Raw genomic sequence first — 27,686 nt, 5'->3', positions numbered from 1 at the left:
TCTCCAAATCCTATGACAAGGTTGTGATCCTCTTGGAGGAGCCAACCAGAAAAGGACCCCATTATTCTAACTCTTTGCCTACTGCCAGTCAGCCAGTATTTTAATATTTATTTAATTCAGCATACAGTGCGGAGTAGGATCCTTTGTCCATGCTGTCCTTTCCTGTCATAGCACTGGTCCTTCGTTCAGTACGTTGAAACGCTCTTCTGAAAATTCAAATAAACAGTATCCACAGTTTGTCTATCCTGCAGATTATTTCCTCAAATAATTCCTGAATGTTTGTCATGCCAAATTTCCACTAAATGAAACCATGCTGACTGTGGCCCACTTAATAATGTGCTTCCACGTACCCGGCAAACTCCTGCATATTAATGCTTAACTCAGGGTTAATCTCGCCAATACCAACCGCCAAAGTCAGACTAACTGGTTAATCTAATAATAGAAGCAGTTGGATGAAGGCTCAACACTGTCAATACCGACTCAAAAAATGTAGCAAGATGGGGGTCGGTGTGGGGTGAGAGAGAGAGAGCGAGAGAGAGAGAGAGAGAGAGAGAGAGAGAGAGAGGATAGATAACAGATCTCTTTTCCCACCGTTGTCTGTGAGGAGTCTGTACACTCATGATGACCGGGTGCTCCGGTTTCCTCCCATATTCCAATGAAATACTGGTTAGTAGGTTAGTCGATGACATCAGTGTAAATTGGGCAGCGCAGGCTCGTTGCAGCAGAAGAGCCTGTTACTGCGCTGTATCTCGAAATAGATAAAATAAAGATATAAAAAGAGGTCATCTCAGAATAATCTAGATTCTAAAGAGTCGAGGCGCAGAATATAGTGTATAAAGGTCCTACTAGGTCTGATGAACAATCACTACTATCTTCCTCGGGAGTAATTATATAGACTTAGTTAGGGAACCAGCTCTGCATGTAATATTCACGGTATGTTTCAGAAAGGACACACATAAATGTAGTTCAATATGAATGACTATGGTTTAATCAGAGAGTCAGCTTATTTGGGACAACTCTTAAAGAACATGAAATAATCGAGCGAATTGCCGAGATGCCTTTAATATTTGAGACAACATGCCGCCTTGTGAGCCAAAACCTAGTGGTCACGATGTGTCCCAGTGAAGTGGAGCCCGCTGCATCGGGATTTCTACTGCAACATTTCATGAATCAGAGAACAAAATATTTCTATCTATATACATGACAGTCCAATAAATCCGTTGTCTCGCTGCACGTTGTATAGAAGGGCAAGAAGAGCCAATGATACTTCACCGTGTTTCAGAATCAACCTTCAACAAAATATTCAAAAGTTACTCTTCGACATAATGTTCAGTATTTCTGCTTTGTTTTTTGAAATGGATATACTCTCTGTTTTACACATTGTAAACGTAGCCAGCCATGGTCTATCCCAGTCCTTTCACCTAAACAAAACTTCAGGAATCCCTTTGCCACCTCACAGCTACTCTCACTTCCACTTCCAATGCGCGCGATTAAATCGCGTTTGGATTACTTTGAACGGATCTGCGTCACAACACCAACAAGCTCTCAAAAAGCAACATCAATGGAACGTGCATAACGCTTCGGCAGCGGCATCAAGCATAGTGCAAATGATGCCTGACAGCCTTCAGTACCGGGGTCCACTCGAATTCCAGTGCTGTCTTTGGGCAATTTCAACACCCCACCACTGCTCCCATGCTTCAGTTTCCTCCCACATTTCATTTGAAAAGCAGATGGCCCTGCAAATCCCTTTCATTCGCTTAGACGTTAATTTGTGTGAAACGTGGGAAAACGTTGACGCCGCAGTTCTGCAAAAAGGGGAAAGGACACTAACACTAAGCAGCTCAGTCCATAACTATGAAAAGAGCAAGGCCAACATTTCAGATCAGATTCATTCCCACATGTGCTGATGGACCTCCTGAGTTATTCCAGCATTTTCCGTACACCCCGTTTCCGCGCAGTATGTTTATTTGATTTTTTTTTGTTCCCTCAGATTGCTGATTGAGAGTCAAACATTCAAATTCTGAATATTCTGCACCTTTTGCTGAGCGAGCACAATGCTAATTCCTGTTATTGGATTCTGAACACAGTTCATAGCGTACTCGCAAGATTGCGAGAACGTTGCAAACTCACTTTCACTCTAATAACATCACATGCTCGCTGTACCTCATGAAACGACAAATAAAATACAATTAAAGTCTCGTGCAATTCTAGATGTCACACAATACTTACATACGACATCGTCACTGCGACCGTCTTTAGGAGGTGGAGCGGCTCTGAAAGGAACATAAATTTCCAAGTCAAATTATTTTATTTGGAAAACACTGCAAATATATTGAAGACGGTGGGAAAGGAATTGCAGGAGATCTATCTAGTTGATATGTAGACAATCGTCCCAATAAGTGAGTTGTCCCCAACGTGACAGATGTGATTAGACAAGAATAACGTGCAATTGTGAACATTTGCAGAAGAATGGAACTGCGGTGCAGATTACAAACGGCAGTACACTAAAGTGGGTCACTGCTTGGAGTGCCCAAGGATACCCTATCACTATGATGCAATTGAAAGAATTAGTGTAGAGATATTGCCCAGACGAGCACGAGGGATGGGAAGAGCAAAGGTATGACAGTCCCTGCCACAACATATGTCTGAACAAGTATGAAGTGCCAGCTAATAATATACTATTTACATTGTTAACTTGTGTAGTAAATGCATCTTATTATTTGCTAATTTATTTGTGGCAATGCGGAATTTATATGCATTGTGCGCAAGTTATCGTATATGTACTTTTCTGTGCACCTAGGTTCGGAGGAACAGAGTTTCGTTTGACAGTATACATATACATGATTGAAATGACAATAAAATTGAACTTCAAGCTGATTTGAACTTCGGATGGCACAGGGAATACACTCAACATTAGAATATCAGGCTTGGAGAGATCTGATTTCTGACAATCGATGTAAGACCTTTATCGCTTTCAAAAATTAGAACCGAATGAGGAAACCGCATGACGGCCAGAGGTGCACCATATCAAATCGAGGATGGAAGTGGACGTGGAATGATTGTGGGTTCAAAAGTAGTGCAGAAGGAACCGGCGAGTGGGAGAGGTCTAAATGGTATTAAGAGGAAAATCGGGAGCAAAATGGATGATAAACAAAAGGTGAAAATACATTAAGATCCCACAAAGGAACTGAAAAGAAATCAAAAATTGGGAAGTTAAGTAATGAGGAAACCACCCAAGTAGTGTGCGCACTGTGATATTTACTGAGTAACAAATTCCGAAGTGCAAAGAAAGTCGGCGTCAAAGTTCAGGCAGAGATCAAAACATCCGGAGAAATCCAAAAACCGGAATTGGGAAATAGGCAGAGTCGATATTCAGACGGACCGAATAGAGATAGGAATGCTGGAAATGCTCAGTTAAATTCACTGGCAGAATCTGGCAGCAAACAGGTGAAAACACAGGAGTAAAACACACTGAGTAATAAACAGAGAGGCAGATGACAGATGGAGCACAATGAAACAGAAGTGTCAGCAAAATGGGTAATAATGAGAAACAGGTGAGAGGCAGAGTACTCGGTAATACAGGGGTCGGAGCAGAGCCGGAGCGGGGAAAGGAGCACATGGGACATGAAAACAAGCAAGAGCACACGGCAATACAAAACCACAGACTGACGGCTAGGGGGAAACACACAAAAAGACAAAGTTCAACTGGAGGTACTGACAGGTGTCCATCGTGTACCGTCACTAAGATGATACAATATAAACGTTGAATCATACTGCTACTTTGCCGTTCTTATCCCGCGGAAACGCAACAAGTAGGGCTAATGTGGAGCACGTGATCCATTTGGAGGGACGCATTAGGGAGCTGCCACTGGGGACAATGATCAAACGGGATTCATTTTCATAATACCACTCTACAATTGACACTTCCGAATACAGTATTGGGTTAAAGTGTTCCGAGATGATGTTCAGAATTCCAAAACTTTCCCCAACATTTGAATATGAATGTTATATCCATTTACTTCTGCAGAAATCATGTTCTCACCTCAATTCTCTGGGGCCGCTGGACTTCCCTGTAAATTATACGGAGATTTAAAAGAAGTTAGAAAAGCAGCTCAGAGTCATATATAGAACAGCATGCATGTGTGAACATTTGCAATTCCTGCAATTGGCACGGAATAAAATACTGACCGAATCTACAAATGCTTGAAGAATACAAACATGGCCCCTAATGTGAGAACGAGATTGAAATTAAAACGGCTAACAAAAAAAAGTGAAAATGAAAAGAGATAAAACTTGACTTATCTATTGGGAGTTTGCCTTTAGATTTCAGGTAGAAACCCCACCGTCAGAACCTGGTTATTGTGGTCACCATCATTACGATTGTGTGTCATGGTCTATTCATGACCATGATTGTTCTTGGCACATTTTTTTTTCCACAGAAGTGATTTGCCATTGCCTTCTCCTGGACAGTGTCTTTACAAGATGGGTGACCCCGGCATGATCAATACCCTTCTGAGACTGTCCGCCTAGTGTCAGGATTTGTAATATGCACCATCCTCCATCACTCCCATGGTTTCACGTGATTTGATTGGGGGTGGGGAGTGGTTTGGCAGATGATACACCTTGTCCAAAGGTGACATGCAGGTAGCGAAAGGAAAGAGCACCTTCACTTCCTTTGGTAGAGGTGTATCTCCACCACGCCAGCAACCCGTCTCAGTACAGGGACACAATCGGACTCAGGATTTGATGAACTGGGCTTCAAAGTTCTGCAAGCCAACCTGGGCGCAATGTTAATTTCCATGACGTAATGAGGGAGAGACAAAAGGTGGGGGGAGGGAGCGAGAGAGGGAGAGGGATAGAGAGAGGGGGAGAGAGGGTGTGTGTGTGTGAGAGAGAGAGAGAGGGTGGGAGTGAGAGGGGGTGAAGTTGTGAGTGAGTGACAGGGAGTCTATGAGTGTGAGACAGCGAGTGAACGTGTGCGTGTATGTATGTGTGTGAGCGTGTGTGTTGGAGATAGAGAGATCCGTATATTTTACAGTTATAGATTTCCCCTACAATTGTGTATACAAAGTACATAATGAAGATTATGAGAGTATTGAAAATAGTTAACCGACAAGACCATCGACACTCAAAAACGAAAACGGATCCAAGTTATGCACCTAACTGACAAGGATGTGAAAGGTGTGGACACCCGCGACAATCGATTAAGCTGCCTACAACATTCGGAATGATACTGACAGCAATCTTTTCAAAAGATGATGTATGCATTTTGAAACTATAATGGCTAGGCAGAGCTCAAATGCCATCTATAAATTTGCTGATGATACAACCACTGTTGCCAGAATTTCAGATAGTGACGAAAGGGCGTATAGGAGCGAGATGTACCATTTAGTTGAGTAGTACCGCAGTAACAACCTTGCACTGAACGTCAGCAAGACTAAAGAGCTGATCGTGGACTTCAGCAAGAGTAAGACGAGGGAACACAAACCAGTCCTCATAGAGGGATCAGAAATGGAGAGAGCCAGAACTCTGACTGGTTGCACCACGGCCTGGTATTGGGGAGGTGGGGCTAATGCAGAAGACTGAAGTAAGTTGCAGATACTTGTAAAATTAGTCAGCTTTGTTATGGGAGTTGACCTCCATAGTATGCAAGAGATCTTTAAGTAGCAGTGCCTGAGGAGGGCAGCGACCATGTTTAAAAATCCCACCATCGAGGACATGCGCTCTTCTCATTGTTACCGTCAGGCAGGAGATACAGAAGCCTAAAGGCACAAACTAAGTGATTCAGGGATAGCTTCTTTCACTGCCATCCAATTTCTAAATGGAAATTGATCACGTTACCTTTTATTTATGTTTCTTTCCGGACTACTCATTTTAACTTAACTATTTAGTAGACACACACACACACACACACACACACACACACACACGCACACACACAGACACACATACACAGACGCACATACACACACACACACACTTACTGTCATTCAGTTTTTTCCTCTATATTTATTTATTATGTATTTTATTGTAGTGTTGCAGTAAAGTTAACAAATTTCACGACATATATCGGTGATATTAAATCTAAATCTGATTCTGAACTTCTGCTCTTAAAGAGTGTAGAAAAGGTCCAATTCATTCTCATCCTTACATTAAATGTCCTTTAAATTCAACCATTTGTTCTTCGCATGGCAGTTCATAACCTTTTGCCATTTATGGCCCACCTTTAGGCTATGAGAGATAGGCCTGTGCAAGGGGAATTAAAGTGAGAAAGCAATCTTCCTCTTGCTTGCTGTATAGTTGGTTGTCGTTCACAGGTGTCGCCTACCTTTTTTCCAGCAGTAAACACCCAATACTCCAAGCATGAACATAAGGATCACAACAGGTAAAGCTGGAATCCACAGCTGAATCGACTTTCCTGGAATAGATAAATAGGCGAGGTTATGTCAGAGTAGCTGTAGCAACATATGCTTTCGGCATGAATGCAGAATAAGGTGAGGCATCAATTGACGACAATTCAAAATTGTCCACATTCCAATCCGAGGTCGAATGTTAGTGCCGCTTTTTACAGAGTTCTGTAGTTTACACATAATATGCTGAAATACTTGACATGGAAAAGATAAACTTCTGCTAGTTCAGTCCCAAACCAGGCAAAATCTTAGAACATTTCATTATGGCTCACAGATATCCGGTCATTTCATTAATGTGTTTTTGTTTACTAAAATGAAAATAGGTAGAAATGTTTGGTAACATATTTTGGACTGCTGACGGTATCAAGAGCATCTTGATATAATAGGTACTGCATTATCAACCCCATGACAGCGCATCAGAGGGAAACACGTAGGAAAGGTCAACGTAGATATCAAAGATATCATGTTACATTACTTAGACATACAGCGCCGATTAGGCCCTTCCGGCCCTTCGAGCCACACCGCCCAGCAAACCCACGACAACCCCAAATAAACCTAACCTGATCAAGGGGCAATTCATATAAACAAATACGTACGCGGTATGCCTTTGCACTGTGGCAGGAAATTGGAGGACCCAGTGAAACCCACACATTACAAGGGGAGGACTTACATAGACTCCTTACAGTCGTCGCCGGAGTTGAACTCCGAACTCCGACGCCCCTAACTAAGATAGCGTCGCAGTAACAGCTACGCGACTGTGGCATGTAATGGGAGGAAAAATGGCGGGGCCATATGGATAGCAGATGAAAAAGAGTGAAGGAGAGACAGAGGGCAAGACGGCAGTTGTAGATGTAGGTGGAAAGTGATCTAACCCCACGAAGAGTGAATTTTCCAGTAATTTAAAGACCCATAAATTCAAGAACATGCCAGAATATCTGCCCAGATAGACCTATGGAACTGTTGTCATTTCTGGCCGGTGCTGCGGTATGATTTGACTGATTTTAGTGGAGCAAGATAAGTCACATTCAATAAAAATTGAAAGGTATTCTCTCTCCAGTTGACACCTTTCTGGAAGCAGAAGTTTAGCCGTATGACTGGTTTGAATAAACTTACCGCTTACAGAGAGAAGCACAAAATCACTGGGCACCGACGTTAGATACCTTTCTCCTGCCAATACTTGATAGATACATGTGTAATTTCCACTATTTCCTGGATCTACATTCTGGATGGTGAAAGTGGTTGATTTTTTCTGTGCATCTGCACTCTGGGGAACCGAGTCATTCAATCGAACGCCGTTCTTGTATAAGTAGAATGTTCCGACCGAGATCATTTTCGTGGCTGTGCAGTTAAATGTAACGTCTTCACCTTCAGAAACATGACTGGACGCTAGTGATATGTTTGTTCTGGGAAAATCTGTCAACGAAACAGAAAACATAGGGAAGTCGAAATTAGAAAATAAGAAACCCAAAAGAACCCATTAAAAAGACTGTCAAACACTCAATGTGCAGAGAGAGAAGAAAACAAATCATCCGAATAATGACGCAAATAGATAGCTGCGGCACACAACTCAGTCGGTGAACTTGGACATAAGAACATAAGACATAGAAGCAAAATGAGATCATTCAGCCCATAAAAACTGCTCCATCATTCCATCATGGCTGATTTATTATCTTTCTTAACCCTATTCTCCTGGTTTTCCACCGCAACCTTTGACTCCCATACTAATCAAGAAACTATCAAGTTCCACTTTAAAGATACCCAATGACGGCATCGACAAACAATTGTGGAAATGAATACCACGGATTCATCAGACTTTAGAAGAAGAAATTCTCCTCATCTCGTTCGAACGGATCATCCGTCTATTCTGAGGCTGTGGCCTCTGGTCCAATATTCTTTCACAATGGGAAAAATCCTCTCAACGTCCAGTCTGCGTAGGCCTTTCAAAGTTCAAAATCTTTCAATGAGACCGCACGAAACCTGATTCTTTTACACTCCAGTAAGTAGGGCTCAGAGCCTCAAACACTGCGTAGGCGTTAACCCTTTCATTTGCTGAATCTTTCTCCTCAAACGCTATTGGACAGACTTCAATAGCATCCCATCTTTTCTCATATTTGCCCTCCAGTCCTAGACTGCCTCACTGTTGGAAAAGTCCTCTTCATATCTTTTCTACCAGAACGTGCTTGTGATTGTAGGATTAGATCACGAAGACAGAAACACATAAGCAGAAAATTGCGAATGGCAATTATCGCAGACATTTATGAATATTGGGTTTGAATTCGGAGCGTGAAGCGGATTTAATATGAATACGCCATAACGCAGTAATACAGTTCGTTAATAGGGGTAGCAGCTTTTTTTTTTATAAATCTTCAGACAAACCAGGAAATTAGCTCCAAGTAACAGTGTCAGAAAATATAGAGAAACCTTGACCCAAAAGCATAGTAGGGGAGACTGTTTGGTAACAGACCAAATCAGTAGTAATAGACAAGTCACAAGAGGGAGTAAAACAAGAGGGGGCAGAAACTAAACACAACAGGCAACGGGGCAAACTTTAGGCAGGAAGAGTGAAGACGAGGAAAAGTGGTTTAAGCTGGATGGTGCAGATGAGTGAACAAGGACTGTGGGTGATAAAGGATTAAATAGGTTGCAGATGATTAGCCTGGAACGAGTGGCATGTGGATCCTATTGGCTGGGTGGAGACTGGGCGTGGTATTAATTTGCAGGCAGGGGAATGCGAGCGGGAGCAGACCTAATAGATATGGCATGGAAGCCCATGAAAATAGCCCATCGAAACCTTTAACAGTCTTGGATTTCGCATGCTTTTTATCAGAGTCCAGAAAAAAAAAATACCACGAGATTTATAATGAAACTTGGGAGAGGATAAGACTAAAGAATAAGAAGTAAAATGGACAATGTTGAAATCCAGTAAGTATAACGTTGCGACCATCTCTGAGCTTGACTGAAGAATGGCTGCTATTGGGAGGTGAATGTCCAAGGATATGCGGTGTATTGGAAAATAGGCTACTAGACAGAGTGTGTGGTATGGCCCTGTGTATAAGAAATAACATTAAATGATTAGAAAGGGATAACATAGTTTCGGAAGGTGTAGAGTTTCTATGGGTTGAGTTAGGAAATAGAAAGGGTGAAAGGACCCTAATGGCAGATGTATACAGGCCTACAAACAGCAGCCAGGATGTGGATTACAAAATTACAGCAGGTGATCGAAAAGGCGTATCAGAAGGGCAATGTCATGATAATCATTGGAGATTTCAACATGAAAGTTTATTGGGAAAACTAGGCCAGTACTAAACCTCAAGAGAGAGAATTTGTAGAATGCATAAGGGATGACTTTTTAGAACAGTTTGTTGTTGAGCCCACGAGGGGATCGGCTGCGCTAGGTTGGGTGCTGTGCAATGATCCGGAGGTGATAAGACAGCTTAAAGTTAAAGAATCCTTGGGGAACAATGATCACAATACCATCCGATCGAGCTCACTTTGAAATTTGTAAAGGAGAAACTAAATTCCAATGTGACGGTATTTCAGTGGAATAAAGGAAATTACAATGACATGAGAGGGGACTTAGCCAAGGATGCCTGGAAAGGGACAATGACTAGCAAGAATCAATGACTAGAGTTTCTGCGAAACATGAGGGAATTGGAAGACAGATATATTCCAAATAAAGGGTAAAAAGAATTAAGGGTAGATATAGGACCAATAGCAAATGACGCTGGAGAAATTGTAGTGAGAGACGCAGAGATGGCAGAGGAACTGAATGCGTACTTTGCATCAGTCTTCACAGTTGAAGACATCTGCAGTATACCTGACATTCAAGAGGGTCAGGGAAGTGAAGTACGTGCAGTGAGAATTACGACTGAGAAGCTGCTCAAGAAGCTTAATGGTCGGTGGATGGAGAAATCACCTGGACCTGATGGAATCCACACTCGGGTTCTGATGGAAGTAGCAGGAGAGATTGCGGAGGCATTAGCAATGGTCTTTCAAAAATCGATAGATTCTGGCATTGGACTGGGCCACAAGTATATTGTGAATGTTACTCCGCTTTTAACAGGAGTGGGAGACAGCAGAAAGGAAACTATAGACATGTTAGCCTAACAACAGTGTTTGGGAAGTAGTTGGAATCGATTGTTATGGATGAGATTACGGAATACCTGGAGGCACATGACAAGATAGGCCAAAGCCAGCATGGTTGCCTGAAAGGGAAATCTTGCCACACTAACCTACTGCAATTTTTGAGGAAATTACAAGCAGGGTAGACGAAGGAGATGCAGTAGATGTGGTGTACTTGAATTTTCAGAAGGCCTTTGCTTAGGTGCAGCACATGAGACTGCTTAGCAAGATAAAGGTCCATGGAATTGCAGGGGAGTTGTTAGCAGGTGTGGAGCATTGGCTGATCGGCACAGAACAGAGAATGAGAATAAAGGGATCCTATTCTATCTGGCTGCTGGTTACCATTGGAGTTTCACAGGGGTCGGTATTGGGACCACTGCTTTGTAAGATGTATGTCAAGATTGAACTATGGGATTAATAGATTTGTGGCTAAATTTGCCCATGATACAAAGATAGCTGGATTGTCTGATGAGGACTAACTCATAGACCTCTGGGTTCCTCTTCCTAAAGTCAATATTCAGCTCCTTAATCTTGATCATATTTTGTAAGAGTTTGTTACTATGGCACCCCTCAGCCAGATTTTCAATCTGTCCTATATGCTTATTCGTCAACACCTTTGATTCGGCCTATAACAGTGGCATCATCAGCAAACTTGAATGTGGCATTGAAGCTGTGTTTAGCCAGTTGTAAGTGTAAAATGAGTACTGCAATGCCAGTGTTGATTGAGATCGAGGAAGTGATATTGTTGCCAATCTGAGCTAACTTCGATCTGCAAGTGAGGAAATCGAGGATGCAATTGCACAATGAGGTATTGAGGTCAAGGTCTTGAAGTTTATTAATTAGTTTAATGCCGATGATGGTATAGAATGACGAGTAATAGTCGTAATAGTCGATAAAGAACACCCTGATGTGTGCAGCTTTGCTGTTTAGATGTTCTTCGGTTGCGTAAACAGCCATTGACATAGCATCTGTTGCTCCGGTGGGCAAATTGAGGAGTATACAGTATTATTATAAATATACAGTTGCAGAAGAGTATTTTACCTCTTAACCCTCACTGCGTTCTCGTTGCGTTTCCGTTATGAGAAAGGAATTCCCGTGGGAAATACTGGGAGATCCTTTAAGACCATAAGACCATAAGATATACGAGCAAAAGTAGGCCACTCGGCCCATCGAGTCTGCTCTGCCATTCAGTCATGAGCTGATCCAATTCTTCCAGACATCCCCACTCCCCTGCCTTCTCCCCATACCTTTAGATGCCCTTAGTAATCAGAAAGCTATTTCTGTCTAAAATGCAGCCAGTGACTTGGCCTCCACAGCCGCTCCTGGCAACAAATTCCACAGATTTACCACTATCTGACTAAAGTAATATCTCCGCATCTCTGTTCTATATGGACGTCCTTCAATCCTGAAGTCGGGCCCTCTTGTTCAAGAATCTCCTACTATGGAAAATAACTTTGCCATATCTAATCTGTCCAGACCTTTTACCATTCGGAATGTTTCTATGAGATCGCTCCTTATTCTACTGAACTCCAAGGAATATAGCCCAAAAGCTGCCAGACGTTCTTCATACGGTAATCCTTTCATTGCTGGAATTATTCTCGTGAATCGTCTCTGAACCCTCTCCAATGTCAGTATACCCTTTCAAAAATAAAGAGCTAAAAACTGCACACAATACTCCAAGTCTGGTCTCACAAGTGCCTTATAGAGCCTCAACATCATATCCCTGCTCTGGAAATGAATGGCAGCATTGCTTTCGCCGTCTTCACCACCGACTCATCCTTTAGGGCATCTTGCACAAGAACTCCCAAGTCTCATTGCATCTCTGCATTTTGAATTCTTCTCCGCATCTAAATTATTGTCTACCCGTTTATTTCTTCCACCAGAGTGCATGCCCATACGCTTTCTATCATTGTATTTCATTTGCCACTTTTTGCCTATTCCCCTGAACTATCTAAGTCTCTCTGCAGATTCTCTGTTTCCTCAGCACTACCCGCCCCTCCAGCTATAGGCCAAATCAAAGGTGGTGACGAATAAGCATACAGGACAGATTGAAAATCTGGCTGAGGGGTGCCATAGTAACAAACTCTCACAAAATATGATCACGAATAAGGAGCTGAATATTGACTTTAGGAGGCGGAACCCGGAGGTCTCTGAGCTAGTCCTGATCAGACAATCAGAGGTGGAAAGGGTCAGCAATGTTACATGGCTTGGTGTTGTTATTTCGGAAGACCTGTTCTCGTCCCTGCGCGTAATTTTAATTACGAAGAAAGCACGGCAGCTCCTCTACTTTCTTTGAGATTCGCGAAAATTCGACATTACATCTACAACTTAGACGACCGTCTATCAATGTGTAGTGCAGTATATATTGATTTTCTGCATTGCAGACTGGCATGGAAACACGAACTACTTTGAACGGAACATCCTGCAAAATGTAATGGATATGGCCCAGTCCATCAGTTGTAAAGCACACTCCACCACTAAGCACATCTGCACGACGAGTTGTGCATCAATCATTACGGACGCCGCTATTGAGCATGGTACTTACGTTCTTCTCGGTGCTGCCATCAGAGAAGAATTTACTGGACCGTTAGGATTCACACCACCAGCTTCAGGAGCAATTGTTACCCTTCAGCCATTAGCCTCTTGAACCAAAGGGAAGTATTTCGTTTAAATTCATTTACCACAAAATCTAGACTTACTTTCAAGGACTCTTCATCTCATGTTCTCGATATTTATGGTTTATTTTTGTATTACTAGTCATCTTTCTTTTCTTTTGCATTTGGACTTTGTTGTCTTTTGCTCCTGGTTCAGTGCCCACATTGGCGCGGTCTTTCATGTAATCTATTATGGTTAATATTGTACTCTGGATTTGCTCAGTATGCCCGCAAGTAAATCTATCTCAGAGTTGGATATGGTGTCATATCCGTATTACAACAATAAACTTACTTGGAACTTTAAAATTCCAATTGTGACCATCATCTCTGTTTATCCGCAAATATATGATTCGCGGGGTAAACGGGATGGTTGAAGGAGGAGGCATATTTGGTCGTTGTACACAAACGTCAAAACAAGATGAGTGTGAACAGATATTTTGTTTGCTCTACCATAGGCGGGACCTCACTGTCAAAATACTCTTGTTCCAATTGCGTGCATTTGTCACCTGCTTGAATCGGAAAACAATACACTCACCCACGACTGTTATCTTTATTCTGTCGCTTACTCCTAAGGATATGCTTCTGCCCGACACCGTACGCGAGTAAACACAACCGTATTCGCTCGATGTTTCACCTCCATTCGCGATGGTGAACGTCGCGCTGTTTCGCTGTGATGGTTGTCCGTTGTTGACCATAAAGGACTTTAGGCAGGACTAGGCTAAACTGCAACCCAGGGGCCAGAGCTACAGAGGAGCCCAAAACAGGTAGCCATCATCATGCGAACTAAAAGAAAATACGAGAATGGAGCACAGAAAAGGAAAATAAAAGAAACAAGAAAAAGAGGACCGTGAGAAAAAAGAAACATTAAAAAAGACATTGAAATTAACAAAAAAATTTAAACTTGTTCTCCATGATGTAGCAGTACCAGCGCTCTTGTCACAGTCTGAGACCGGTGGACAAATGGAGACTTGTTCCACCAGCGTTAGCACAGGACCACCGTCCTTGCCACAGTCAGCAGCTAATGTTGAAGAGGCAGAGAGCATGTCTTTGGGATTCCCGACCACAGAGGCTTCCGAGCAACCAAGTCGGACCGCCATTAATGTTAACGTTACCGCTACTGACGATCCTTACAGCACTGATACTGCTCCCTGGGGAAAGGAAACGTTAGATGATTCAGTCCGAGCGTACTGGGCTAAAAAAGGGCCGGAGTCCTGCCAGAATAAAGATGTGGATATCAAAGCTTCGGAACGAGTATACAAACAGCAGAAACGTTTTTTTTTTCTCCAAAATTCTCTTCAACCGTAAGCTCGTAAATGGTGAGTACATATCAAGGCAATGGCTCTTATCTTCCCCGTCCACGTGCTGTGTGTTTTGTTTTGCATGCCGCATCTTCAGTGATGGTAACTGTCAGTCCATCTTCGAAACTGGCTTTAGCGACTGGAAACATGCCGCTGAGCGCATAGGAGACCATGAAAATAGCGAACATCACTGGAAAACGCTACTGACCTGTGTTAAAGTAGTGTCTGACAACGGAAGAACAGATACAGAAGTGCAAAAACAGTTCGAATCAGAGTGTGTCTACGAAACCGACGTATTGAGAAGAGAGGTGGTGGTTGTGAGAGGGGACTGGCTATCCGCGCCTTCAGTGACATACTTGGCAGGCCTGACAACGGCAACTACATGGGCATTCTAGAGTTACTAAGCCAACTAAGCCCAGGCCAAATTTTGAGTGCTTTAGACGCTGTCCTTCAAACTAAGAATCTGCATTACTTTCTGTCCTCCCTCTTAAGGTCTGTAAGTTTATAGCCTACGTATTGTACTGAACCAATGTGTTGGTCCACAGTTTTGATATTTAGACCAGTATGACCTTTTCTCTTGTTCTTGCCTTTTTTTGCTTGCTACAACAGCATTTTACGGTCTCGGCAGGGGCCCATCAGGGCCTCCAGCCCAGGGGCCACGGCCGTGGTTGTTGTACAGGTGAAAGGTGCCATCGGAATGCATCGGGCCAGTTATCCGACAAGTTAACATGACCGATTCATCTGACACATAGACTTTATCCGCTCGGTCACTTCATATTCGATGTCTCGGTGGCCGAGCTGGAAGTAAAGAAAGTTAATTGATTCAGAATGCGCACAAACGGACAGAATCAAAATTCACACTAACTCAGTGCAAAACCCGTTCTGTGCAACTACTTATTTCGCATTCCTAATTCCCATTATATAACACCCCCCCCCCCCACCTCGTATGAAGTTTGACATGTAGAAGGGACTTTCCTAGAGATAATATGTGACGGTTGTCTGTATGATTGAACGAAAGATCTACTAGAAGGCTCTGCCAAGTTTAAGAACAAGAACTCCAAGGTTATGCCGTGTAAGATTGCTACTCACGACAAGTGTAACTGAGGCCCGAAATAGTAAGATTATACAAGTTAACACGTGGCTAAGGATTTGGTGCAGGAAGGAAGGCGCCAGATATTTGGATGATTGGGCACTCTTTCAGCGAAGTTGGATCCTGTACAGAAAAGACAATTTACAGCTGAACTGAAAAGGGGCTAATATCCCAACCGGAAGCTTTGCTCGTGATGCAAGGATCTGAGGGTTGAGACCATCCTAGAGATGCAGGAGCATGGGAACCAGACCGCCAGAACACTTAGTGGAGAGGTTGTGGAGAGAGATGTTGTTAAGATCTCAGACAAAGTCAGGAATCAAAATGTAGAGCATCACGCCACTGAAATGTTGAGCTGCATAAACATGATGCCAAAGTAAGAGGTATGGCAGGAAAGGCAGATGAATTAAGGGCATGGATCAACACCTAAAATAATGATGGTATCGCCATCAGTGAGACTTGGCTGCAGGAAGAGCAGGACTGGCAGCTCCATATTCCGTTTTTCCCCCCCGTTGTTTTAGACGCACCATAGCGGGATGGATTAAAGGAGGAGGGATGGTGATACAAGTCAGGGAAAATGACATGGCAATACTGTCTGAATAGATTACAGAATTGTTCGAGAGATTCTTTATGGTTGGAACTGGGAAACATCCCGCTATGTTTCCTATTCAGTGAAACAGTCTCTAGACGTCTATGCTACCTAGGCCTTTCAATGTACAAAATCTTTCAATGGAACAACACCTTTCATTCTTTTAAACTTCTGCGGGTAGGGTCCAGAATCTGAATTGCTGCGTATCCGTTAACCATTTCATTTGCTGAATCTTTCTTGGGACGTTATTGAAATGTCTCCAATACTTTCTCATATTTGCCCTCTAGTCCTAGATGCCACTACGGTAGCAAATATCAGATCTACATCCACTTTACCAGAAGGTGCTTACGATTATAGGGCATAAATACAAAGGATAAGGCAAAAACTACTTGGATTTGATGTGGCTTGTGATGCTGGAAAACAAAGATCACGAGGACAGAAACACCTGAGCAGAACATTGCAGATGGTAATAACCGCAGACATTTATGAATATTGGATTTAAATTCAGAGTATGTGGGAGATTTAATAGGAATAGACCATAAAGGAGCAACTCAGCTAATGAATAGCGATAGCAGTTGTGTTTCTTTAGAATGAGGCATTGGATTAGACATTGGTTTTGATGGACAGCCAGAGAAAGATAGTCGATCATTGTCTCTCTGATTGGAGGTCTGTGACTAGTTGCGTGCCACATGGTTATGTGCTACGTACATTATTATTGTCATTTATATCAACGATCTGGATGATAATGTAATTAACTGGATCAGCAAAGTTGCAAATGACACCGAGAACGGTGGTGCAGTAGACAATGGGAAGGACTATCATAACTTGCAACGGGATATCCACCAGCTGGAAAAATTGGCAGAAAATGGTAGATGGAATTTAGTGCAGAAAAGTGCGAGTTGTTGCAGTTCTATAGGATCATCCAGGATAGGTCTTACACAGTGAAAGGGAGGGAACTGAGGAATGCGATGGAGAGAACAATATGGGAATACATGTCCATAATTCACTGAAAGCAGCGTTACAGTTTGATCGGGTCGTAATGGAAGATATAGACACATTGACTTTCATAAATCAAAGGACTGGTTAATTCAGATGGGATATTATATTGCAGGTGTGTTAGACCGCGGTGAAGCTTAATTTGGTGTTTTGTGTGCCACCAGAAGGAAAAAAAACAATAATAACTCATTCAGAAGGACCTTCAAAACCCAATGTGCAGAGAGAAGAAACGAAATCATGCAAAAAATAACGCGAGCAAATAGCTGCGACATGCAACTACTTCACTAAACCTAGACGTAAGAGCATAAGACAGCGCAGCAAAATGAGATCATTAGACCCATAAGATCTGCTGCACCATTCCATCATGGCTGATTTTTTTTTTATCTTTCTTAACCTTGTCCTCCTGCTTTTTCACCTCAACCTTTGATTTCCGTACTGATAATGCACCTATCAAGATTCGATTTAAATATACTTAATAACGGCCTCCAGAGACAACAGAATGCCATAGATTCATCACCCTCTAGAAGAAGAAATTCCTCCACATCCCTGTTGGGAAGGACCATCCTTCTAATCCGAGGCTGTGCCCTCTTATCCAAGACTCTCACACTATGGGGAACATCATTTCCACGTCCAGTCTACGAAGACCTTTCAAAATCCAAAATCTTTCAATGAGACCTCACAACCCTCATGTTTTTATGCACCAGTGAATAGGGCCCAGAGCCTCAAACGCTGTGTATAAGTTAACCCTTTCATCTGCTGATCCTTTCTCCTGAAACGCCATTGGATCCTCTCCCAGTATATGCTTTCTCATATTTGCCCTCCAGTCCTAGACTCCTCCACTATGGGAATGGTCGAATCCATATCTAATCTGTCAGAACGTGCCTGTGATTATAAGGGGTAAATATTGTAGATTATAAAGATAAGAAGCGATTTAATGTGGTTTGTGATTTTGGAAAAGAAAGACCACGAGGACAGAAATACCTAAGCAGAAAAATTGCGGATGGCAATTTACGCAGGTATTTATGAATATTGGGTTTAAATTCGGAGCATGAGGGAGATTTAATATGAATAGCCAATAAAGGAGTAATGCAGCTCATGAATAGCGACAGGAGCTTTTTTTTTTTTATAATTCACCGAACAAACCGGGACATTAGCTCAGTCACAGTGCCAGAAAATAAAGGGAAGACTTGGCCCAAAAGCAGAGTAGGGGAGACGGTTTCGTAACAAACGAAATCAGTCGTAGTAGATAAGGCACCAGGTGGTGTAAAACAGGAGAGAACAGAAACTAAACACAACAGGAAGCAGGGTAAACTTTAGGCAGGAAGACTGAAGATGAGGAAAACCGGTTGAAACTGGATGGTACAGATGAGTGAAGGAGGACTGTGGGTGATAAAGGATTAAGTAGGCTGCAGGTGGTGAGCCTGGAACGAGTGACGGGTGAATTCTATTGGCTGAGTGGAGACTGGGCGGGATCTGCATCTGCAGACTGGGGAATGCGAACACGAGCAGACGTAATAGATATGGCATGGAAACGATGAAAATAGCCGTGGAAATCTTAAACGGTCTTGGATTTCGCATTTTTTTAACAGTCCAGAAAAAACTGGCATGACATATATAATGAAATTTGGAAGATGATCGTCCAGCATTTCCCAATAACATTTAAAGCAAGGAGAAAACAGCGAGGGCTAAGAGGCAAGATATTATTTTGCAACTGCATGTTCATTCTAATATGCGCTTCAATTTGCAATGACACTGATTCTTAGCGCAACAGAGCATCATCTGAACAGGGGAGTTGCACAAATCGGGATGATCTTTAGCGACTACTACTCGGCACTCAACACAATCATCTGCACAAAACTAATCAATAAATTTCAAGACCTTGAGCTCGATAACTTATTGTGCAATTGCATCCTCGATTTCCTCATTTGTAGATTCCAGTAGGTTCTGATCGGTAACAATATCTCCTCGAACTCCATCCACACAGGTACAGTTGTGTGCTTAGCCTCCTCTGCTCTACTCACTTTTTCTGATGTCTGAATTGCTAAGCACAGCTTCAATACCACATTCAAGTTTGCTGATGATACTACTCGCGTAGGCCGAATCAAAGGTGGTGACAAATATGCATACAGGACAGATATTGAAAATCTGCCTCGGGGTGCCATAGTAACAAGCTCTTACAAAATATGATCACGATTACGGAGCTGAATATTGACTCTAGGACGAGAAACCCAATGGTTTATGAGCTAGTCCTCATCAGATAATCAGAGGTGGAAACGATCAGCAATGTTACATTGCTCAGTGTTATTACTTCGGAAGACTAGTACTGGTCCGAGCACGTAACATTAATTATGAAGAACGCACGGCAGCGCTTCTATTATTTTTGGATTTCGCGAAGACACATCATTACATCTGCAACTTTGACGAACTTCTATAGATGTGCAGTGGAGCCTATATTGACATGTTGAATCATCGCCTGGTACGGAAACCCGAACTGCCTTGAATGGAAGATCCCTTTAAAAGAAACACAAACTACCTTAAACGAAAGATCCCTAAAAAGTAATGGACATGCCCTCTGTAGAAAGGGCAAAGCACTCTCCACCACTACGCACATCTCCACGAACAGCTGACGCAGGAAAGTAGCATCAATCATCAGTGACGCCGCTATACAATACTTCCCGCATCTGCCATCAGGAAGAATGTACAGGACCCTTAGGATTCACACCACCAGCTTCAGGAACAGTTATTACCCTTCAGCCATCAGGTTCTTGAACCTAAGCGGAGAACTTCACGCAACTTCGCTTGCCCAGACATTGACATATTCCCACAAAATCTTGACTCACTTTCAAGGACTCTTCACCTCATGTTCTCGATATTTATTGCTTATTTATGTATTACTAGTCTTATTTCTTTCTTTTGTATTTGAAATTTGTACGGAGTTGAGCGCCCATATTGGCGTGGTCTTTCATAGAATCTACTATTGTTATTTTTGTACTGCGGAGTCGTTGAGTATGCCCGCAATAAAATGTATCTCAGGGTTGGATATGGTGACGTATACGTACTTCAATAATAAAATTACTTCGAACTTTTAACTTTCAATGGATTTAGACTGCACTGAAGCGTACGGAATCAAAATTCTCACTAGGTCAGTGTAAAACTTATTCTGTGCAACTACCTATTTTTCATTCCTAATTCCCATCATCTAACACAGCTCCCCAACCCCGTATGACGATGTATATGTAGAAGAGACTTTCCTAGAGACAATAAGTGACAGTTGTCTGTATGATTGAACGAAAGTTCCACTAGAAAGCTCAATAGTTAAAGAGCAGGAACTCCAGAGCAATGACCTGCATGATTGCTACAAGTGCCACCTGTTACTGAGGCCAGAAATAGAAAGATTATACAGTTTAACACGTAGCTAAGGATTTGGTGCAGGAAGAAAGGCGCCAGATGTTTGGATCATTCGGCACTCTTCCAGCGAAGGGGGATCCTGGACAGAAAAGGCAGTTTGTAACCGAACTGGAAGAGCACTAATATCCCAACCGGAAACGTTGCTCATGCTGCAAGGATCTGAGGGTGGGCTCCATCCTAGGGATGCACGAGGATACATATAATTAGAATAGTACGTCACAGTAAAGGCCCTTTGGCCCACATTGTTCTGCCGAACCTCAAACTCTGCCTCCCATATAACACACCCCACCTTAAATTCCTCCATATACCTGTCAAGTAGTCTCTTAAATTTCACTGGTGTATCTGCCTCAGCCATGTCCCCTTGTATTGAGCAGTGGTGCTCTGGGGAAGAGGCGCTGGCTATCCACTCTTTCTATTCCTCTTAATAACTTGTATACATCTATCATGTATCCTCTCATCCTCCTTCTCTCCAAAGAGTACAGCCCTAGCTCCCTTAATCTCTGATAATAATGCATACTCTCCAAACCAGGCAGCATCCCGGTAAATCGCCTCTGAACCCTTTCCAATGCTTGTACATCCTTCCTATAGTGAGGCGACCAGAACTGGACACAGTACCTCCAAGTGTGGCCTAACCAGAATTTTATAGAGCTGCATCATTACATCGCGACTCTTAAACTCTATCCCTCGACTTATGAAAGCTAACATCCCATAAACTTTCTTAACTACCCTATCCACCTGTGAGGCAAGTTTCAGCGATCTGTGCACATGCACCCCAGATCCCTCTGTTCCTCCACACTACCAAGTATCCTGCCAAAAAAAAAAGCAGCGACAATTAAGAGGTGAAATATTATTTTGTAACTGCATCCATATTCTAATATGCGCCTCAATTTGCCCACCGGAGCAACAGCTGCCATGTCACTGGTTCTTAACGCAATAGAGGATCATCTCGACAGGGTATGAGCTACTACTCGGCACTCAACATCATCAACCGCATAAAGCTAATCAATAAATTTCAAGACCTTGACCTCAATACCTCATTGTGCAATTGCATCCTCGATTTCCACACTTGGGGATACCAGTTTGTTCTGAATAGTAACAGTATCTTCTCGATTACCATCTCTACAGGTACAGCTGTGTGCTTAGCCTCCCCTGCTCTACTCACTTTACGCTTGTGAATCTATGGTTAAGCACAGTTTCAATGCATTATTCAAATTTGCTGATGATACCACCGTCGTAGGCCGAATAAAAGCTTGTGAGAAATACGCATACAGGGCAGAGATTGAAAATCTGGCTAAGCGGTGCCATAGTAACAGACTCTTACAAAATATGATCAGGATTACGGAGCTGAATGTTGACTTTAGGCCGAGAAACCCAATGGTCCACGAGTTAGTACTCATCAGATAATCAGAGGTGGAAACGATCAGCAATGATACATTGCTCAGTGCTATTATTTCGGGAGACTAGTTCTGGTCCGAGCACATAACTTTAATTATGAAGAAAGCACGGCAGCGCTTCTACTACAGTACTTCTGGATTTCGCGAAGACACAGATTACATCTACAACTTTGACGAACTTATATAGATGTGCAGTGGAGCTTATATTGACTCGTTGCATCATCGCCTGGTACGAAAACCCGAACTGCCTTGAACGGAAGATCCCTTTAAAAGTAGTGGATATGGCCTCTGTATTAAGGGCAAAGCACTCTCCACCACTACACTCATCTCCACGAACAGCTGGCGCAGGAAAGTAGCATCAATCAGCAGTGAGCCGCTATACGGTACTTGCGTTCATCTCACTCCTGCCATCAAGAAGAATGGAGAGTACCCTTAGGATTCCCACCACCAGCTTTAGGAACAGTTATTATCCTTCAGCCATCAGGCTCTTGAACCTAAGCGGAGAACTTCACTCAACTTCGCTTGCCCAGACATTGAAATATTCCCACAAAATCTAGACACATTTTCAAGGACTCTTCATCTCAGGTTCTCGATATTTATTGCTTATTTATGCATTACTACTATTATTTCTTCCTTTTGTATTTGGAATTTGCACGGAGTTGAGCGCCCACATTGGCGTGGCCTTTCATAGAATCTATTATTATTATTTTTGTATTGCGGATTGGTTGAGTATGCCCGCAATAAAATGTACCTCAGGATTGGATATGGTGACATATACGTACTTCAACAATAAAATTACTTCGATGTTTTTACTTTTAATTGATTCAGACTGCACTCAAGCGTACGGAATCTAAATTCTCTCTAGCTCCGTGTAAAACTCATTCTGTGCAACTACTTAGTTTTCATTCCGAATTCCCATCATATAACACAGCTCCCCACCCCTGACTGAAGATGTATATGCAGAAGAGACTTTCCTGGAGATGATAAGTGGCAGTTGTCTGGATGTTTGAACGAAAGTTCTACCAGAAAGCTCTGCTACGTTAAAGAACAGGAACTCCTGTGTAATGACATGCATGATTGCTACTAGTGCCACGTGTAACTGAGGCCAGAAATAGGAAGATTATACAGTTTAACACGTAACTAAGGAATTAGTGCAGGAAGGAAGGAGCCAGATGTTTGGATCATTCGGCACTCTTCCAGTGAAGGGGGATCCTGGACAGGAAAGACAGTTTGCAACTGAACTGGAAGGGGACTAATATCCCAACCTGAAATTTTGCTCGTGCTGCAAGGATCTGAGGTTGGGCTCCATCCTAGAGATGCAGAAGGACACATATCGACAGAATTGTACACCAATGTACAGGCCCATTCGGTCCACATTGTTGTGCCAACCCTCAAAACTGCCTCCCATAAAAGCCCCGACCTTAAATTCCTCCAGCTACCTGTCTAGTAGTCTCTTAAATTTCACTAGTGCATCTGCCTCCGCCACTGACTCAGGCAGTGTATTCAACGCACCAACCACTTTCTGAGTGAAAAAAACCTTCCTCTAGTATCCCCTTAAACTTCCCACCCCTTACCTTAGAGCCATGTCCCCTTGTATTGAGCAGTGGTGCCCGAGGGAAGAGGCGCTGGCTATCCACTCTATCTATTCCTCTTAATATCTTGTTGTATACCTCTATCATGTCTCTTCTCATCCTCCTCTCTCCAAAGAGTAAAGCCTGAGCTCCCTTAATCTCTGATAATAATGCATACTCACTAAACCAGGCAGCATCCTGGTAAATCTCCTCTGCACCCTTTCCAATACTTCCACATCCTTCCTACAGTCAGGCGACTATAACTGGAAACAGTAGTCCAAGTGTGGCCTAACCAGAGTTTTATAGAGCTGCATCATTACATCACGACTCTTAAACTCTATCCCTCTAACACTCCATAAGATTTCTTAACTACTCTATCTACCTGGAGGCAACTTTCATGGATCTGTGGACATGTACCCCCAGATCCCTCTGCTCCTCCACACTACCAAGTATCCTGCCATTTGCTTTGTACTCTGCCTTGGAGTTTGTCCTTCCAAAGTGTACTACCTCACACTTCTCCAGGTTGCACTCAATCTGCCACTTCTCAGCCAACTTCAATCTTCAATCTTCGACAATCTTCTACACTATCTACAACACACGAACCTTTGTGACGTCTGCAAACTTGCCAATCCAACCTTCTACCCCCACATCCATGTGGTTAATAAAAATCACGAAAAGTAGAGGTCCCAGAACCAATCTTTGTGGGACACCACTATTCACAACCATCTAATCCGAATGTACTCCCTTCACCACGACCCTCTTCCTTCTGCAGGCAAGCCAATTCTGAATCCAACTAGCTAGAATTATCTGGATCCCATGCCTTCTGAGTTTCTGAAAAGCCTACCGTGTGGAACCTTGTCAAATGCCTTATTAAAATCCATAACTCACATCCACTGCACCAGCCTCAGCTATATGCCTGGTCACCTCTTCAAAGAACTCTATCAGGCTTGTTAGACACGATCTGCCTTTCACAAAGCCATGCTGACTGTCCCTGATCGGGCCATGATTCTCTAAATGCCCACAGATCCTATCTCTGAGAATCTTTTCCAACAGCTTTTCCACCACAGACGTAAGGCTCACTCGTCTATAATTACCCAGACTATCCCTACTAGCTTTTTTGAACAAGGGGACAACATTCCCCTCCCTTCAGTCATCCGGTACCATTCCCGTAGACAACGAGGACATAAAGATCCCAGCCAGAGGCTCAGCAATCTCTTCCCTCGACTCGTGGAGAAGCCTAGGGCATATTCCGTCCGGCCCCGGGGACTTATCCGTCCTAATGTATTTTAATGACTCCAACACCTCCTCTCCCTTACTATCAACATGCTCCAGAACATCAACCTCTCTCCTATTGTTCTCACGGTCATCATGTTCCCTCTAATTGGTGAATACCGAAGAGAAGTATTCACTGATGAACTCGTTCACTTCCACAGCCTCCAGGCTCATCTTCCCACCTTTATCTCTAATCAGTCCTACCTTCAACCCTGTCATCCTGTTGTTCTTCACTTAATTGAAGAATGCCTTTGGCCTTTCCTTTACCCTACTCGCCAAGGCATTCTCATACCCACTTCTTGCTCTTCCGAGCCCCTTATTAAGCTCCTTGCTTGCTACCCTATATTCCTCAATAGACCCATCTGATCCTTACTTCCTAAACCTCATGTATGCTGCCTTCTTCCAGCTGAATAGATTTTCCACCTCACTTGTCACCCATGGTTCCTTCACCCTAACATTCTTTATCTTCCTCACCGGGACAAAGTTAACCCTATCATCCTGCAAGAGAACTCTGAACATCGACCACATGTCCATAGTACATTTCCTTGCAAAATTATCATCCCAATTCACACCCGCAAGTTCTAGCCTTATAGGCTCATAATTTGCCCTTCCCCAATTAAAAATTTTCCGGTCCTCTCTGATTCTATCCTTTCCCATAATAAAGCAACAGGCCAGGGAGCGGTGGTCACTGCCCCCCAGATGCTCATGCACTGAGAGATCTGTGACTTGACCAGGTTCGTTACCTAATACTAGATCTAGTATAGTATAGTATTTTTCCCCCTCGTCAGCCTGTCAACATACTGTGACAGGAATCCGTCCTGGCCACACGTAACAAACTCTGCCCGTCTAAACCCTTTGAACTAATCAGGTGCCAATCAATATCAGGTAAGTTAAGGTCACCCATGATAACAACCCCGCTATTTTTGCACCTTCCAAAATCTGCCTCCCAATCTGCTCCTCGGTATCTCTGCTGCTACCAGGGGACCTATAGAATACTCCCAATAGAGTAACTGCCCCCTTCCTATTCCTGACCTCCACCCATACGACTCAAAAGAGGATGCTGCTTCATTACCCACCCTTTCTGTAGCTGCAATAGTATCCCTGACCGGTAATGTCACCTCTCCTCCCCCTTTCCCCCCTCTCTATCCCTTTTAACGCACTGAAGTGTATACGGCTGGGCGATCATGTAAGGAATCTGGAGCAGCAGCTGGGTGACCTTCGACTCATAAGGGAGAAAGAGGCAGTCGTAGATGAGAGCTGCACGGAGGTAGTCACACCTAGGCTGTCTTAAGCAGGTCGTTGGGTGACAGTCAGAGGGTGGAAAGCGAAGGTGAGCAGACAGGTAGTGCAGAGCACCCCTGTAGCCATTCCCCTGAATAATAAGTTTACCGTCCTGGATACTGTTGGCGGGGACGACCGACCCGGTGTGAGACACGGAAGCATGGCCTCCGGCACTCAGTTGACCCGGTGGTGCAGAAAGGTGGGACGGAGAAGAGGAGAGCTGTCGTCATTGGAGACTCTATACTCAGGGGAGTAGACAGGAGATTTTGTGGACGTGAGAAGACACCCGCATGGTTTGTTGCCTCCCTGGTGCCAGGGTCTGTGATGTCTGTGACCGGGTCCACGGCATCCTGGTAAGAAAGGGGAAGCAACCAGAAGTTGTGATACATGTAGGGACCAACGACATGGGCAGGAAGAGGGATGAGGCCCTGAAGTGTGAGTTTCGAGAAATAGGCAGAAGGCTGAAGAACAGGACCTCAAGGGTGGTGTTCTCATGATTGCTGCCAGTGCTAGGTGACAGTCAGAATTTGAGGAGATGGCAGTTGAATGCGTGGCTGAGGTGGTGGTGCAGGGAGCAGGGTTTTAGATTTTTGGATCATTGGGATCTCTCCTGGGGAAGGTGGGAACTGTACAGATTGTATGGGTTGCACCTGAACTCGAAGGGGAGCAACATCCTTGCAGGTAGGTTTCTTATCATGGTTCGGGAGCGCTTAAACTTATTTGCAAGGGGGATGGGACCCAGAAATATAGAGCAGTGAAAGCAGTGCATGGAGTAAAGCCAGATCTAACATATATGGAGGTTTTGAGAAAAGAAAAGCAGAATAAACGATTTAGAGAAAGTAAGGTAGAAGGGCTGAAGTGTGTGTACCTCAATGCAAGAAGCATCAGGAACAAGGGTGATGAACAGAGAGGTTGGATAAATACATTGAATTGTGATGCAGTGGCCATTGCAGAGACTTGGCTGGCACCAGGGCAGGAATGGATTCTCAATATTCCTTGATTTCAGTGCATTAAAAGGGATAGAGAGGGCGGAAAAGAGGAGGAGGAGTGGCATTACTGGTCAAGGATACTATTACAGCTACAGAAAGGGTGGGTAATTTAGCAGGATCCTCTTTTAAGTCAGTGTGGGTGAAGTCAGAAACAGGAAGGGAGCAGTTACTCTATGGGGGTTATTTTGTAGGCCCCCTGGTAGCAGCAGAGATACAGCAGAGCAGATTTGGAGGCAGATTTTGGAAAGGTGCAAAAACAACAGGGTTGTTATCTTCCCTAATATTGATTGGCACCTGATTAGTTCCAAGGGTTTAGATGGGGCAGAATTTGTTAAGTGTGTCCGGGACGGATTCCTGTCACAGTATGTGGACAGGCCAACTGGAGGAATCCCATACTAGATCTAGTACAAGGTAATGAACCGGGTCAGGTCAGAGATCTCTCAATGGGTGAGCATCTGGGGGACAGCGACCACTGCTCCTTGGCGTTTAGCATTATCATAGAAAAGGATAGAATCAGAGAGAACAGGATTTTTTTTTAACTGGGGAAGGACAAAGTCTGAGGCTATAAGGTTAGAACTTGCCGAAGTGAATATGGATGATATTTTTGCAAGGAAA

General features: G+C 43.4%; 1 protein-coding gene and 1 pseudogene across 3 annotated transcripts in view; both read right to left on the bottom strand.

Annotated features, from left to right (window-relative positions):
• Positions 1-27,686, bottom strand: part of LOC140189847 (histone H2AX-like) — an 836,563-nt pseudogene that overhangs the window by 113,636 nt on the left and 695,241 nt on the right.
• LOC140189845 (immunoglobulin superfamily member 1-like) overlaps positions 1-27,686 on the bottom strand; it is a 73,797-nt gene that overhangs the window by 6,289 nt on the left and 39,822 nt on the right. For all 3 annotated transcript variants that reach the window (XM_072246153.1, XM_072246151.1, XM_072246152.1), the window contains 4 exons: positions 7,524-7,823; positions 6,329-6,418; positions 4,043-4,070; positions 2,230-2,273 (listed from right to left, as the gene is read on the bottom strand). In XM_072246153.1, coding sequence (XP_072102254.1) covers positions 2,230-2,273; positions 4,043-4,070; positions 6,329-6,418; positions 7,524-7,823 — 462 coding nt within the window. The remainder of the gene's footprint in view (positions 1-2,229; positions 2,274-4,042; positions 4,071-6,328; positions 6,419-7,523; positions 7,824-27,686) is intronic.

The sequence above is a fragment of the Mobula birostris genome, chromosome 29 (genome assembly GCF_030028105.1).
Source record: "Mobula birostris isolate sMobBir1 chromosome 29, sMobBir1.hap1, whole genome shotgun sequence".
Lineage (NCBI taxonomy): Eukaryota > Metazoa > Chordata > Chondrichthyes > Myliobatiformes > Myliobatidae > Mobula > Mobula birostris.
Note: the sequence above shows the minus strand (reverse complement) of the source record. Positions and strands in the feature narration are given on the sequence as shown.